Below are 15,080 nucleotides of genomic sequence, written 5' to 3'. Positions count from 1 at the left end.
TCAAAATTCTATTTTATCCGTATTTTATATTTGGATATGCACTTCTCAAGCATAATTATTCAAGAAAATGGATTAACGTTTAAATGGTAGATTCTTTATTAAAAAATGCACAACTGAATCGGCTGGCCTCTGGATGGCTGCTGAAAAAATGTGTGTAAAAAATATTTTTGCAAGAACTGCGTCCTTCCAAAGTTTCACTAAGATCACTTCCGAGATCGTCCTTTGTTAGAGTACTCTTTGAACGTTTGAGGAATATTCTGAACACTTTGCTTTTGTTTTAGGGTTTGCAGCAAAATAACTCGTTCACGGGTAGACCAGTATCTTTGCCACCGTACGTGGCACCTCCAGCTGTGCCACAAACCCCACAAAACGTTACAGTCATGGAGGGAAGAAGGGCAAGCGAGAGTGGATCGGAAAGCGAGCACAGTGTGGGTAGCAGTCGCAAGGATAGGGATTACAAAAGGAGTTCTGTTCTGAGCAACCTATTCGGCAGACGCAAGAAACCGTCTCAGTCGTAATCGATGTGTACCATGAGTTTACACAAACCATGTAAACGGTATGAAAGTCGTCGCCGAAAAACCACGGTGGACGACAAGTAGTTCCTTTGAAGAGATTAGGAAGGACATATGTGTATAGGTTATCATTGCTATATGCTACCATTAACATCCCTTGTAAATTATTTTTATGTACTATACAAGTTTAACGCTGAGTAGAGATTTATTATTCGCGTTATTTGATAACGCGATGTATGTTGAGTTGATCATATAAGTTAAATATATATATATATATAAATATATACATAATTAATTGAAGAAACAGCTGCAACGGAAGAAGAAATCATTTTCAATGGATCTTAAATACTGAGCACCGTTTTTTTTTATACATACTGATAACTTCTAAGAAGTTTTGTAACTTGTTCAGCACAGTTAATGAATTCTTTGCAAAGTATATAGATACAGATTTATCTATTAGACCCATTGGAATGTGGGTTCGAGATATATTCTTCTGAGAGAGAGAGAGAGAGAGAGAGAGAGAGAGAGAGAGAGAGAGAGAAAGAAAGAAAGAGAGAGGGAGAGAGCACAGATTCTTCTGTAAAGTTTTAATCCTTCGGTGTGAAAGGATTCGGTAATGCAACATATGGATTTCACGAGGTCAAAAGATGCAGAGTTTTATGTTTTTTTAAGAAATGTCGATCGAAATTTATTTAAAGTGTACCTGACTTTAATGGAACGTACGAAGAAGAACATATGCTAATACGTGTGCAACGTAACGTTTAAGTTGTAGATTTCATAATATATGTTGCAAATATTATATATTTCAGGATGCCTGTCCGGGACCAATGATCTTTAAATGTATTAAGAAACCAGAGATATATCATATTTTTGAAAGAAAACGGGAAATTGTATGTTCTGGAACGACTATTCTTCATTTTTTTTTTTATAACGAACTTCTACAATTTGTAAAGTGTATTTAATATACTGCATCAATTATTATTATTATTATGTAGACTTGTCAGTGTTATTCTATAGTTACACGGTACTCCTTTTCGTGCTGAGGAGTCGACGAACGAGAACTAAACAGACAGATTGAACGAATAAACAGAGAAAAAAAAATATAAAAATCATGTGAACCATATTTTTCAAGAACCTGGGCGCTTTATTCGTCTCCCGCTACATATAACACACTATTCTTAATCCATGTATAAAATTCATTTGCACCTGGTGCATCCCTAAATTATTGCACGGGTCTTGACATCAACACGGTGAAAATTTATAGCGTTACTTTTTACATCGGTTCTCATCTTACACGTAATTAATATGTATACACATATCGAACGTTTAACAGTACTCTCAGCTATAAAACACTGATACATTTCCAAGAACAATCCGCAATACATAAAACTCCAACGAACAGAGAAGATTCGTATATTACAAAAGAGATTAGGCTAGCGAATAGTACAAAACATTAACCACGCTGGCGGAGATTGAAGAGGACACTTGAACGCGACAGCCGGCAGACAACAATAAATAGTTCGCTATCCGCTAGAAGCGAAACAAAGTTCGTTAACATCGACGACCTTATCCTATAACAACGCTAGACAGCGCGGATCCTTATGCAAACATGTTTTGCAGTTGCAAGAAACAAGAATGAAAAACGTCTGTCTTGAATCATTTTGATCTTTCCACTGATCCGAATTAAAGCTGTTCATCTTTGGCATAATATCCGCGGTCTGTCATACTCCTCGGTTCTTCGGAGAGCTCTCGGCCCTCTCAGTCCAGATATTCAGGAATGGCGACGCGCAAATAATGCCCGGGGGGGTCGAAGTAGCTCGCACACAACGTTTGAACTTTGCTCTGTGTTTGCATTGTACTTTGGCAAGTGACGCGAACGGTAGCCGACATCGTGTCAGCCTCGAGTAGCCTGAAACCGACGGTCACAGATGACCGTCACGGCGTCGAGCACGTTAACAGTTACACAATGGTCGGCGGTTGAAGAACAGCTGGTGCACGCCTGACTTTCAAAGCCTCCGGACTCATAGCGCGCACCTGTTTCGTGATCTGATCATAGTCATACGTAACAGCGAGCCCGCCCTCCGGGCTGGTTTTCCTCCCGTAGACCTTGCTCTGTGTGCCGTTGTTCGCAGTCTTTTGTCTCTCGGTGGTTCCCGTGTTCGTGTAGAACGCGTCGGCCGCGATGCTACCCTCTTCCTCTTCCCTGCGATACCGCCGACTCTTCAGCCTCAGCACAGAGTACACCGCTATCGAGATCAGGAGCAGGAGGAACAGCAAACCGACCGCTGCTGCTGCAGCTATCACCCTCATCTCCGTAGGATCCCGGATCACCAGCTTCACGCTGGTGGAGTCTCTGCCCTTCTCGCTTTCCACCAGCAAGGTATACACTCTAGCGTCCTCCCTTTGAAGGTCCTTGATCACCAGCTTCGCCCAGTAGCAGTTCGTCACCGTCTTGTCCTCCGCGACGTGCTCCAGCGGCATCGCTTCGTACTTCGGGTGAATGCTCTCGCCTGATCGAAAGAGAAACTGTTAGGTCATCGTTTGAACACGACAGGGACGTCTGCAAGGATGTTACTCCTGTGGAATTTTCTCTAATATCGAGGACTACAACCTATTCTCGATATATGTCCTCGACACGGGTCTACCCAGAGACATATACCGTCCAGGAGATACTATTCTTTGACGGGCATAATACGGGTTAATCCGATAAGAAAACTTCTTTATTTTTCATTATTTTTTTTTATGGGACTTTCACCAACATATTCGTGGCATTTTTTTAATAAAAATGGTACCAAATATCTCCCGCGGCAGTGGGAATAGTTCTGGGACTTTTATCGGCCAGATATTTGGGACGTATATCGAGGAAAGACTGTACTTGCAAACGACCATCAATAGACTGCGGACCTTTACGCGAGAGGAAGAAATTGAAAATTGATTTCTGCTCCAGTTTTAGTAGGTTGCAAATAATGAACCGGTAACATTAATTTCACTGATTTTTCCCATAAACGCGTAGATCCCGCACTCTAATCAACTCCGAGTCGGTTCCCGCAAGTCTCACGGACACTTGGCCAACATCCCTCGCGAGTTTCACCCGAGTGACTCATTTCGATATCACCGGAATATGATCAACGGGCGAATGATTCATACCTGCTCTGATGTGCGAGCTTCCCCATTGCCAGGCGACGATTTTCGGCGGCGGTCTCGAGCAGAACTTCGACTTGAGAACATGTTCCGATTCTCCGGCCCAGCCGAGGGACTCGTAGAACCCTTTCCTTCCCGACGAAGGTCTGCTAGCCTGTATCTCCGGAGGACCGGTCACGTGGAGGACATGGCGAACCTCGCTGGGCATCTCCCTCCTCACGCCGTTGATGATGTTGAAGGCCAAGCAGCGATACTCCCCTTCGTCGGACCACATCACGTTCTCCAGACGCAGACGTTTCCCTCCGTCCGTGTTCTGAAGAGGGTTCTCGATGGATCTCGTGACGCCCCCGCCAAGATGTATCCATCTGAATTGGGCCGGAGGGTTGGCGTCGAACTCCTCGCAGACGAAGGGCTCCAAGTTCGCGCCCAGAAGAGTCGTTTCTTCGAACTTCTGCGCGGTTTTGTTGTCGGCGCTGTCCTCTTTCAAGAGCGGACCGTCTGGGGAAGAGAGATCGAATTGAAATTGATCCGTCTGTTCGATCGAAAGATCGGGAAAAAGATGAATAAGTGAGGTAGATAGAAGTTGAAATCGAAGAGGGTGTCCTTTCCTGGTGAAAGGCATTGGCGAACCGCGAGTTAGCTGGTCGTCCTCGGTTAACGGGCTAATTGTCGTGAAAAGAAGAAAGCAGTGGGCCGAGGGGTGGCTCGGTCGCAAAAGCAGGTTAATGCTCGAGTGGCGGCTCGGAATCAAACGGAAACTCGGAGTTAGAGGAAATTGGTGTGTTTATATCGCGAACCCCCGAGAGTCGCGAAAAAGTAGGCGTCACGGTAAAAGTCTACGAACATTGTACGTCCAGCCTGTAGTTAGCGGGAGCGCTTTCACCGATAACGTTGACCGCCTTGCAAGAGTAGAGACCGGCGTCGTTTCTCTTGACCGGCTCGAATCTGAGCTCGGAGCCGGTCCCGGTGCCGTTCTGCTGCGTTCTGTTTAACATCAGCGATACGACGTTGCCCGTCACAGTGATGGGAGCTGAATCCTTGAACCACTTGATCGTTCCGCTGGGATTGGCATCCGCGAAGCATTTCAGGCTCATAAAGCTCGCCGAGTCCTCGAGGGCCGCGACCAGCAGCCGCGGTTTCGTCTCGAGACGCACCTCCGGGACATCTGAAATTCGACGCCGTTAGAAGCCACTGGCAGATTAGATTTTACGGCCCCCTCCTCCGAGTCGGTAATTGCGAGTCGTAAACTCGCAATAAGTATTTCGTTCCTCCACTACCGACCACGAGGGGACCCGATCGAGACGATAAAATCGTTTATTTGTTACGGTAACGATCGCGTCTCGAAAATCATGGTTTCCCAATGACTTTTCTCCGAGTAATAAATCTGTTGATCGTAAGGGCAGACAATTACGTTCAACCCAATAGGTTGGTCAAATACAAAATAGTTATATTATTCTCGACTTATTAACATTATTCGAAGACGAAATGCGCTTCCAGTATTTTCAAAAATGATTCAAATGTTTTCACTGTTTTTTCATCTATTAGGGGGATCCATGAGTAATCAATTAGATTGCAATCTAAAACAAACTTTGTAGTGAATTATCAAGGACAGTTTGCCATCTTTCCTGCAAATTGTCAATCCCCCTCTTATAGAAATCCAGGGTTCGTGAAGCAAAATATGACTCAAGGTGCCTCCTTGCATCTTCTACAGGAGTGAATGTTTTATTTATTAAATAATGCTCCAGAGATCTGAAAAGATGGTAGTCGGAGGGAGCAATATCCGGTGAATACGCAAATTTTCTTTGTTGTTACCGTTGCGTTAAATCCCGCATGAAAATGAAAAAGTATGCAATGACGAATATGATCCTCGGAAGGCACGGACGCCGCCATTTTATTACAGGATTGTAAAAGAAATATACGGGTTGTAAAAAAGAATACGTGTTTCCTCTTCCACGATCGGTACAGAACTAAAGGCAAAACAAATTCTTTGCAAATAATTGATTACTTATGGATACCCCTAATATAATAATAAGTATACTGTGAATTTACGATTAACCCCATGCCCTACAATATCGAAAAATACTCGTGATGAAGATTCTGAACAGAGTTTAATAAATAATATGTATGTATGTTGTTAATATTCCGCTGTTGAAGAACATGTAGGCATACAATAGACATAAATGTCCTGCTTTTTTTTTTAGGAAATTACGAATTACAAGAAAGATCTAATCACTGAAACCGTAAAACAAACCGTAGTGCAAGGGGTTAAAAGGATTTGAGAAATACAGTTTTACTTGGACAATGCAATCGGTCGAGGGTTAAATTCGCAATTTACGACCCGAGATGAAAGTGCTGCAAAGAAAGCTGGGTCACGGAAACGTAGGAAATAAGGCTCTCTCGAATCCTCTTTTTAGCCGTGAATTGTAAATTCCGTTCGCGGCCGGTGTTTCAATGGACCTTTCACTATGTTATACAAATCCCAGATATACATACAATGCACGTCCAGCAGTGTTTGCGCGGACGCTGGAACGATACTGGATGGATGAATCGTGATGCACCGAATCGGCAGACCATGGTTGTCCCTTTGTCCGCGGACTCGGAGGAGGCTGTGGGCTGCCCAGGTTTTCGGGTTGTCGTTTTCCGTGACATTAGTCTGTTCCCTGAGGGATTCCACTTCGTCTCCGCCTATGTACCTGTCCGAAAAGATGAGCAATTCAATATCAATTTGCAACGATTCGATAACATTCGCGAAAAGCGAGCAGCATTGTTCCTTCTCCGAGGCGCTGGTAACTTCAACGCCTGCATAGGAGAGGTCCAGTCTATGGCAATACTCTTGACCTTTTTGTGAACGCTATAAATCCTGTTTCATGAAAACTTTAAAACTACAAAAATCTCATTGTTACGATAAATGTTACCTTTTCTATTTTTGTATTGTTAAATTAGTTGTATTGATGTGGCACTAATTTGTATTGCTTAACGTGAGGTCTGCACTAGATACAAATAAATAAGAAACATTTTCCTTTTCCAGCGATAGGAGCTCCACAAGTGGATAAATTTCTCCGGCTTGATTTGTTAGGAGTGGAATGCAACGGAATCCTGTTGCAGAAGATTAATTCGACTAATAGCGACGCCAAAGTTTCCGGAAAGCGGTCTGCCAGCGTCCCGAGAGGCTTGTACCCTTTCTAGAGTGATTCACGGGGAGACTGTGCAATCTGCATAATTATGCTTGGCACTGCAGCTCCGGAGCTCGGCGAGGGCAAAGCGAAAAAAACCGCGGAAGAACTATTTAGGCAGCGTGCCTATTAAAGGCAGTAAAAGAGGAAGAGAGGAACCTTGCCTGCTCCGCAACAGTTCCAGGTAGAATTTCTGCGAGCGCGGTGCGATCTGTGGAATTAGGAACTGTTTTCGACGCGTTCCACGTTCGATTCGTTGCGTCGCGGAAAAATGAGTCGGCGCGAACGTTGTTTCGCGAACGCGTGGCCGTTTCCCGCGGATTTTAGGCGCGCGAGCCTTCTTCGACGATCGTTCGCGTCTCCCGTTTAGGAGCAACAATAGAAATTGGGAGAAACGCTCCTACAATAGGTAATTTAAACCCTGGATTGCGTATATTTGTGTAAAATAAAAATCGCGAGCTGCGGAAGCTAGATCTCTTCTTGATCATTTTCATGAGCTAGATACAGTACATTTTCAAACTCTTTATCCAGTTAACTGCGGTGTTTAATTTTAAAAATCCCTCACTGGCACGGAATTAAAATCAATGACGAGTATACACGTCGAACGCAGGCCAAATGGCGCTATTACAAATTTTACGGAAAAAGTAACGCAAAATGAGAAACAATTACATTTTTATTCGATAAGAAATTAACAATTCATTAACGTCAACCGCGCCGCAATAGAGATTTCGTCCGACGTGTATACACGTCAAACGCCCTTAACTGGTTAATCACATATACCGTTTTCTACCTGATGCATTTATTTTTTAAATAAATGCATAAAATCTGCAGTCTAGCGAGGACTATATTTATACTGGCTTGTATTTATTTTTCAAATAAATGCATAAAATTCTCAGTCTAGCGAGGACTATATTTATACTGGCTTGTATTTGTTTTTCAAATAAATGCATAAAATTCTCAGTCTAGCGAGGACTATATTTATACTGGCTTGTATTTATGTCTCAAATAAATGCATAAAATCCGCAGTCCAGCGAGGACTATATCTACACTGACTGGTGTGGTCATAGTACGTTCGATCGTGACGACACACGCTCGTTTCTGGGTGCACGTGTCTTCCCAGTGTGTCTCGGTTCAAGGAAACGCGAAGTATAATGCGTTCTGGCCTCGTTAGCGTTTTACGATGACTTTAACGTAACACTGTAACGAGCCAGATTCCACATATAATGAAAGTCCATTTCGGGAATGATTCACGGGCAATTAGCGGTGAAACCTGTCCCCGCTTAACGCCACTTCCTCTTTCGTCCGAATTGTTTTTCGCTTTCTAACTGCCGATTAACGACCCGTCGCGATGAACTTGTCGCGATGAATTAGGTCTCTGCAAAAGTTCCCGCTCGATCTCGCGTTGGAACACAACAAGGAATCGGGCGCGAACTTTTCACCTCTATGGACGCACGAAAAACAAAAGCGAACTGAAGGGGGGGCCAAAAGATCATAAATTACAAAACACGGCCGGACAACGAAACAGAGGTGTACCGCGATAGTTCCTCCGCGTTGTTTGCTATTACGCGCGAGTTATAGCGCTCGCGGTTCGTCATCGGAGAATGCAAATGGCGTCCGTGGAAGGGGGTGCGTTCTCAGGCAGCGTATCGCGAGCGCTCACGGCCGTGAAAATCGCACGGTGTTCAGGGAAATTGTAACACCGGTCATGCGATGGTGATGATCAGAACGGAGCGAGGCTTTATGTTAGAAGAATTTAGATGAGGTGTGGCCGGCTATTGCTAGCAGCTAGCATGGTCGCTAGACCATGAAACGAAAAGACGCTCGCCGACTTCGTCGCTGCATAAACGCCGCGTTATGCGCTCTTGCCTCGGTTCGCCTCTGCGAACCATTACTTTTTCCCTTTTTTTCCCCCTCCCCCCGTTAGGTACGCTTTTTTATGGAACCGTGGTATCCGCGAAGACAAAGGTAAACGCGTAATTTTGCGCAGCGGCCCGTTTCTGTAAGATAGGCGGAATTAATTCGCAAATTTGAAATAGGCTCGAACTAGGTCTTTCCCGAACAGGATTATATCCGCTCTCATTCTAAAAATGAATATACAGTCAAACCTGTTTTTGTGCGGTAGATAGGGACCGCATAAAAGAAACCGCACAAAAAAATATTCAGAAACTTCATAAATAGCTATAACAAATAATTTTTACAACGTATTAAAGAAAATTTTTATGCGGTGGAGAGGGACCGCATAAAAGAAAAGTCTCACTTAGAAAATATGTCGAAGATTTATGTACGAAATAGCGAGAAAGTGGTTTCCAAACAAAATAAATAATTAAATTGCACATGGAAACATTTTTAAAAAATTTAATTTCTCATCTTAAACGTGGAGAAATTTTCGAAATGCACATAATTCAATACTACTCGTCGTAGTCCAAAACGCGCATCTTCTTGTGATCAGAACATTTCAAGGGCGCACAAAACAAATCGCACAAATTAAAATTCGCATAGGAAAGGACCGCACAAAAACAGGTTTTAAAAACTGTCTTTAATAAACGGATCTTTGTGCAAAATAAAAATTGCAATTCGTAGGAACCAATCGGGAATTTATTACTGTCTTTGTTAGCTCTACCAAGTTGCAAGTAATATGTGCAAATTCCATAAAATCCGAAGTCTAACAATGAATCGCTGAAGGGTCAAGCACGGTAAATATACTCGATTTTGTATGGTCAGAATAAAACAGGCCATACGGTGCAAATCTTGGAGGAAAAATAGCTTTCGGTGCAAAGGGTTAACAATGTATAATTAACAGAGACGTGAATTCTGGCCAGCTTTCCGCGATTCCCCCTGTGCGTCCGTAACACGGTTCAACGGTGAATTCAGAGGCTGTTAAACAAATTGATCGCGTTTAGAACGCAGCGAGATACAGAGCGTATTACAGAGTCGTTCCAATGATCGGGCAGAAACAATAATATATTCCCCGCAGCGGCTCGCATTCCTCCGAACGAAAGTCATTGCAAAAACGGTAGGAATGGACCATAAACCAGTACCGTTGTAGAACAAGTGTTTCGTTGCAGTTGTCGAAACGGAATAAATGCAACGAGCAAACGAAGAGCGTTTCGCGGCTCCAGGTCAGAAACGAACGCTAATAAAGCCGCGCTGTATTTTAAACAAAGCAATTACGGGATGTTTAGCGCGTTAAATAAATTAACAGCTTGACACGTTCAGAGCTATTTCTGGGCAGTTGCGTTGGGGATGCTCGGGTAAATCAGCGTAATTGCATATACGCGAGGAGTAAGTGGGTTTTTCATGAATTTCTTTCCGAAGGCTTTCCTCGCGAACGCGGCCGCATGTTCTATTGGCCTTCTATTCTATCAGGGGAAATCGTATTCACCCCGGTGCAGCGGAATTAATTGGCCAGACATACCATTTGATGAGCGCCGGCGGGTTTCCATATCTTGATACGCAGGAAATGGTAACTTCCTGGCCCTCCCTTAGCGTGAGGGCGTTGTCCAAAATTGTCCCCCCGTATTCCAGCCGCGGCTTCCGGGGTTTCACTGGAAATAATGCGATTCGTGATTTAATGGCCGCTCAGAAACAATAACGGTCAGGCTCGCTTAAGGGCACGGTCTTCGTAGATTCGCGATAAGGTAGAGTGACTACATTACCGTCAAAAAATGGTTTCACGTGCCTCCAGTTTTCGTCCTTACACAAGAATATTTTGTCGCTGGTGAAGGGCTCATTCGAAAGAGGAAGGTTCAATCTAGAGCGCGCTGGTCAGGAGCTGCCGAGATTATGCGGATATTTGGTAATATAAACGTTTGGATTAGGCCAAAAATTGACGATGCGCATGCCGTGGAATCCGAGCATTTTTATGCCATTCGATGAGTTTTCTGGGTGAAATCGAGAGCAGCGCGCAATAGAAAATATCTGCAGCTACAAATTCAGCTATACTTTGACGTGATTCTCCGCGAAATAAAGCGAAAAACTTGAAACACGTTTCTGGCGACAGAATTCATAATATCGATAATACAGACAAGTTTAGTCACAGACTTAAGACCCGTCGGATCAAGACCAACACGGATCGTAAGTCTGTGACTGAAAATTGTTAATTAAAAAGTCACGTGACTATCACTGTTCTAAATTCGTTCGCGAGTCGTGTCCCAAATGTGTCGGACGTGTTCACAGAAATTGCGACACCGATGCGAAACCAAATCGCTGCGAATATTGTCATCTGCGTGTCTGGCTGTTGAGAAAGTTCTCTCCGCAGCTTCGGAGAATCGTGAGCGATACGGGTGTTATAAAACTAGCAAAGTACGAAACCAAATCGCTTCGGACGGTGCACCGTCACCTGTGCCGGAACGTTGAGAAAGTTCTTCGCGCAGATTCGGAGAATAAAAATGGCAGAATCTAACTACGAAACCGAATCGCTGTGAATAATGCACTGTCACCGGTGACGGGTCGTTGAGAAAGTTCCTCGCCAATTCAGAGAAACGTTTCAACAATAAACGTGCTAAAACTGCCGGTCTAATCGCGATTATTAACGGAACGATTGTGAAACGATTTAGCCTTATTTAATGTTATTTATTCTCCGAACGGATTTGGAATTGGTGTTTGCAGAGCAACGTTCGAAATCAGTGTTGCAAAAATCTCTCGTGCAGAGAAAGAGGAAAAGAGAGCGAGAGAGAGAGAAAAGTAGAACGGAACGAGCATTGCATCATTGCCCGGTCGCGTTTAGCGAATTTTAAGTTGGCCCCGCAAAATCTGCATTGTTCCATTGAGGAGGCTTTCGGATCTGATTAGGTGTGTGCGTATGATTCGGCGAGGAAAGTGATTCTTTTCCAGCGATGACGCAAACGCTCAACGTTCCGTTAAAATCAAACGGCGCGTTTAACGCGTTAACGTCTCGTTGCGGGAACTGTTACGCGAGCACAGCTGATCCCATAATCGCTGGCTGAGCAGTTCTCCGTTCGAACGCTGATACGCCTAACTTCGAATTCAATCCATCTTCCACTCGACGAGCTTCGAGAACGCGTTCAAATTGTTTTCGATGGTGCTCTCTCGTTTCGGTACGATACGAAACGGTTAGTGATCGACTGTAGCGTGAAAAGCTTAAACCAGGGCGGTCAAGAGGCTTCTCAGACTTCGTTCACACGAGATCTGGCGGTCTGTTTCGTTTCTTCGGCGGCGCGGCTCGGCGGGATCACACGCGAGTGGTTCAAGAGCCTGAAAGATTTTTCTGTTCCACAATTCTTCCGATTAGCGGCATAACGCAGACGGTGACACTTTTTACTAGTGCGTCTGGGAAATACCTCTTAGAGGCTACTGCTTTTTTAGGCCGTCTCGAGATATCCAGTTTCGGTGCTTCTGTTTCAGATACTTGGATTAAACAGAGGAATTTCAGGCCGGCCAGGTTTCTTGGTAATTCTAGTATCAAGTTCTAACAATTCCAGTACCCCGGGTACCTACTTCAATTTTTTTTCGGAACTTGAACGTTCTCGTGGAGAAATTTCCTGTTGATTTCTAATTTATTTATCGCCGTAGGGGTTGAAGAATGTTTTAGGAATCCCGTTTGAATGGATTGAAGAATAATGATTGAAAGACAGTCTCTAGTATCAAGTTCTAACAATTCCAATACCCCGGGTACCTACTTCAATTTTTTTTTCGGAACTTGAACGTTCTCGTGGAGAAATTTCCTGTTGATTTCTAATTTATTTATCGCCGTAGGGGTTGAAAAATGTTTTAGGAACCCCGTTTGACTGGATTGAAGAATAATGATTGAAAGGCAGTCTCTAGTATCAAGTTCTAACAATTCCAATACCCCGGGTACCTACTTCAATTTTTTTTTCGAAACTTGAACGTTCTCGTGGAGAAATTTCCTGTTGATTTCTAATTTATTTATCGCCGTAAGGGTTGAAGAATGTTTTAGGAATCCCGTTTGAATGGATTGAAGAATAATGATCGAATGGCAGTCTCACCTCTGACAAGGAGCCGCGAGATCAACGATGTCAGCGCATCCTGTCGCGTAAAGTCGCCAGAAGTGACCTGACACTCCCAGAAGCCGTCGTCGAAGTCGAGGGAGGCTCGTCTGATCAGGAGGGTGCAATCACTGCCGCGACCGCTGGCCCACTCGTATTTGTCCGGGTGCATGCCCACCGGCTTCCGGTCTTTCTGCCAGATGCACTGGCCCCTCTTGTCCTGCACCCTGCACCGCAACTGCACATCGTCCCCCGAGGAGACCTCCTGGTACAATCCGGGGGTTTCCGCGAATCTCTGCTCGCCCCTTATCACGCCGATCGTCAAAATCAATTGCAAGAAAACGAGCTTCATTTCGGCGAACTTTCGTCTATCACGATATTGCTTCGGACATCGAAATTGAAAGGTTACTCGGCGCTCATTTTCGTTGGCAGTCCGTATACCCTCATCCCTTATTTTTCGAGCGGCCGAGTTTGCGCGAATAAAGTCTGTCCCATTTGCGAAGGCTGGAAAAAATAGCAGGATCTATGGACGGAAAATCGATCAGTTTTATCGCGCAAGTTCTCTTCTTCGGGTATTTTCACTGACACTGTGCACTCGAGGGAACACTCGCGGATTCGGCGGTAGAGTCTATCCCGTTTGATTCTAAATAGCGGAGATGTTACAGTTTAGTTTACGGACAATCGGCGAATCGTTGTACAGTATACGAGCACTGTTCTTCTCGGTGTAAATCGTGTCGAAGTCCTCGATGAGTCTTCTCGAGGGGAACTTAAGACCGAGTGAGCCGTTGTGAAATTCGAACGAAACTCCGCTGGCGGTGAAACCCCTGCAGCGCCATCCTCGGTGGTTCCCCTAAGCGCCGGTGCACCCCTCGCGGACCTCAAACCCCCAAATTTTTCCGCATCGTTGGACATGCAGCAAAACACTCGGTATATCTTACAGGAGCTTTAAAAGTCGTTAACTAAATCACCTATTCCCCGAAATCACAGCATCGATCGACACAAATTCCACTCGCTACCCCTTTTGTGAATTATGGGATCCACGACACTACTTGCTACCATTCGGGGACGCGGTGGTTCATCAAAAATTCGCCCCCAATTAAAAATCCGTCGTTCCAACGTTTTTTCGAAGAAATTCCCGAACACTGTCTTCGATCGTTACGCGTTTCTCTTTTTTTCGCGGTAACGGAGGGGCCTAGAAACCCAGTAGATCTCGACTGTTTTGGTTTGATGATTCGAAGCTCTGCAGCTTTGATAACAGTGAGGACTGTCTGGGTAGCAGGGAGGAGCGTTCGCTCGAACAGAATGGATGTGCGCGATGGACAAAGGGTACGGAGAGACTGAAAGGAGAGAGAAATAGATGGTCGAGGTAAACGAAGTATCTAGGACGTCGTATACAATACCGGGGGCACGTAGTGGAACTGAGCCGGAGTTAAAGCCAGAACGTTCACCGGCGTGGAAGCGGAAGACGGGCCCCAAACGCGGGCCCACGCGTGCGTATCCAACCCTGTCTCCTCTGCAGCTATCCTTATTATTCGAGCGTGTTATCATTATGCCATGCTACGACGAGCTTAGCCACCCATTTGCTCTATATGTGTTCTTTATATCGTGTTTAGCCAGCGAGACACCGTCAACCGGGGTTTTCTCCTCCATCCAGACAGTGGACGGCCCTCCCACGAATCGTCATAGTATTCTCAGTTACCCCGTCTCCCAGTCGATTTCCAAGAGAAAGGAGAATGATAGACTCTTTTAATACGGAATCTTATTTCTGGCGTACACAACATGTAAATATTTATATGTAAATAATTTTCTAATAAACTATACGAGATCAAATTCGTCTTGGTTTGGTATTTGAATGTAGGGGCAGTCTGCTGTCACTATAAGGTAAGTTTAAGTATTTTTTCTCCCAAGATTAAATAGCTATTTTGTCTTTGTATATTGCTGTGCATTCAGTTTGAGATAGTTTTATATAATTATAATGTCTTATTTGTAGGTTCTAACGTCAGTTTACGTGCTTTATAACAATTTTATTATAGACAAATGTCCGTGCGCAAATGATTTTTGCCGCGCACATCATAAGGAGCAGTGTGTAAAACGGCACGAATTATATGCTCCGTAAAATCTCAAAATAGCGCCATTCGATGCAGTGGCGAAACGCTCAAACTGTTAGCCAATTTTAGTTCAGCTCTCTCGCATAGGTGGCGCCACTTATATATTCTGCTAAAATCATCAAACAGCGCCACTAGGACATAGTGGCAAATCGCTGAAACTGTTAGTCAAACGTTATCGAC

General features: G+C 44.4%; 2 protein-coding genes across 5 annotated transcripts in view; one reads left to right on the top strand and one right to left on the bottom strand.

The window, feature by feature from the left end:
• Positions 1-1,635, top strand: part of Kst (spectrin beta chain, non-erythrocytic 5 kst) — a 41,148-nt gene extending 39,513 nt beyond the window's left edge. For all 4 annotated transcript variants that reach the window (XM_076787892.1, XM_076787893.1, XM_076787891.1 and 1 more), the window contains one exon: positions 282-1,635. In XM_076787892.1, the coding sequence (XP_076644007.1) occupies positions 282-518 (237 nt within the window). In that variant the 3' untranslated portion in view covers positions 519-1,635. The remainder of the gene's footprint in view (positions 1-281) is intronic.
• On the bottom strand, positions 1,168-13,144 carry LOC143354686 (synaptogenesis protein syg-1). The gene is made up of 6 exons (XM_076788949.1): positions 12,793-13,144; positions 10,242-10,371; positions 6,147-6,346; positions 4,498-4,818; positions 3,660-4,151; positions 1,168-3,022 (listed from the first exon to the last, which is right to left on the bottom strand). The coding sequence occupies exons 1-6, from the start codon at positions 13,142-13,144 to the stop codon at positions 2,472-2,474; spliced, it is 2,046 nt and encodes a 681-aa protein (XP_076645064.1). The 3' UTR covers positions 1,168-2,471.
• Positions 13,145-15,080: the final 1,936 nt, after the last annotated feature.

The sequence above is a fragment of the Halictus rubicundus genome, chromosome 5, assembly GCF_050948215.1.
Source record: "Halictus rubicundus isolate RS-2024b chromosome 5, iyHalRubi1_principal, whole genome shotgun sequence".
NCBI classification, from domain to species: Eukaryota; Metazoa; Arthropoda; class Insecta; order Hymenoptera; family Halictidae; genus Halictus; species Halictus rubicundus.
This window is presented reverse-complemented; position numbering and strand designations above follow the sequence as displayed.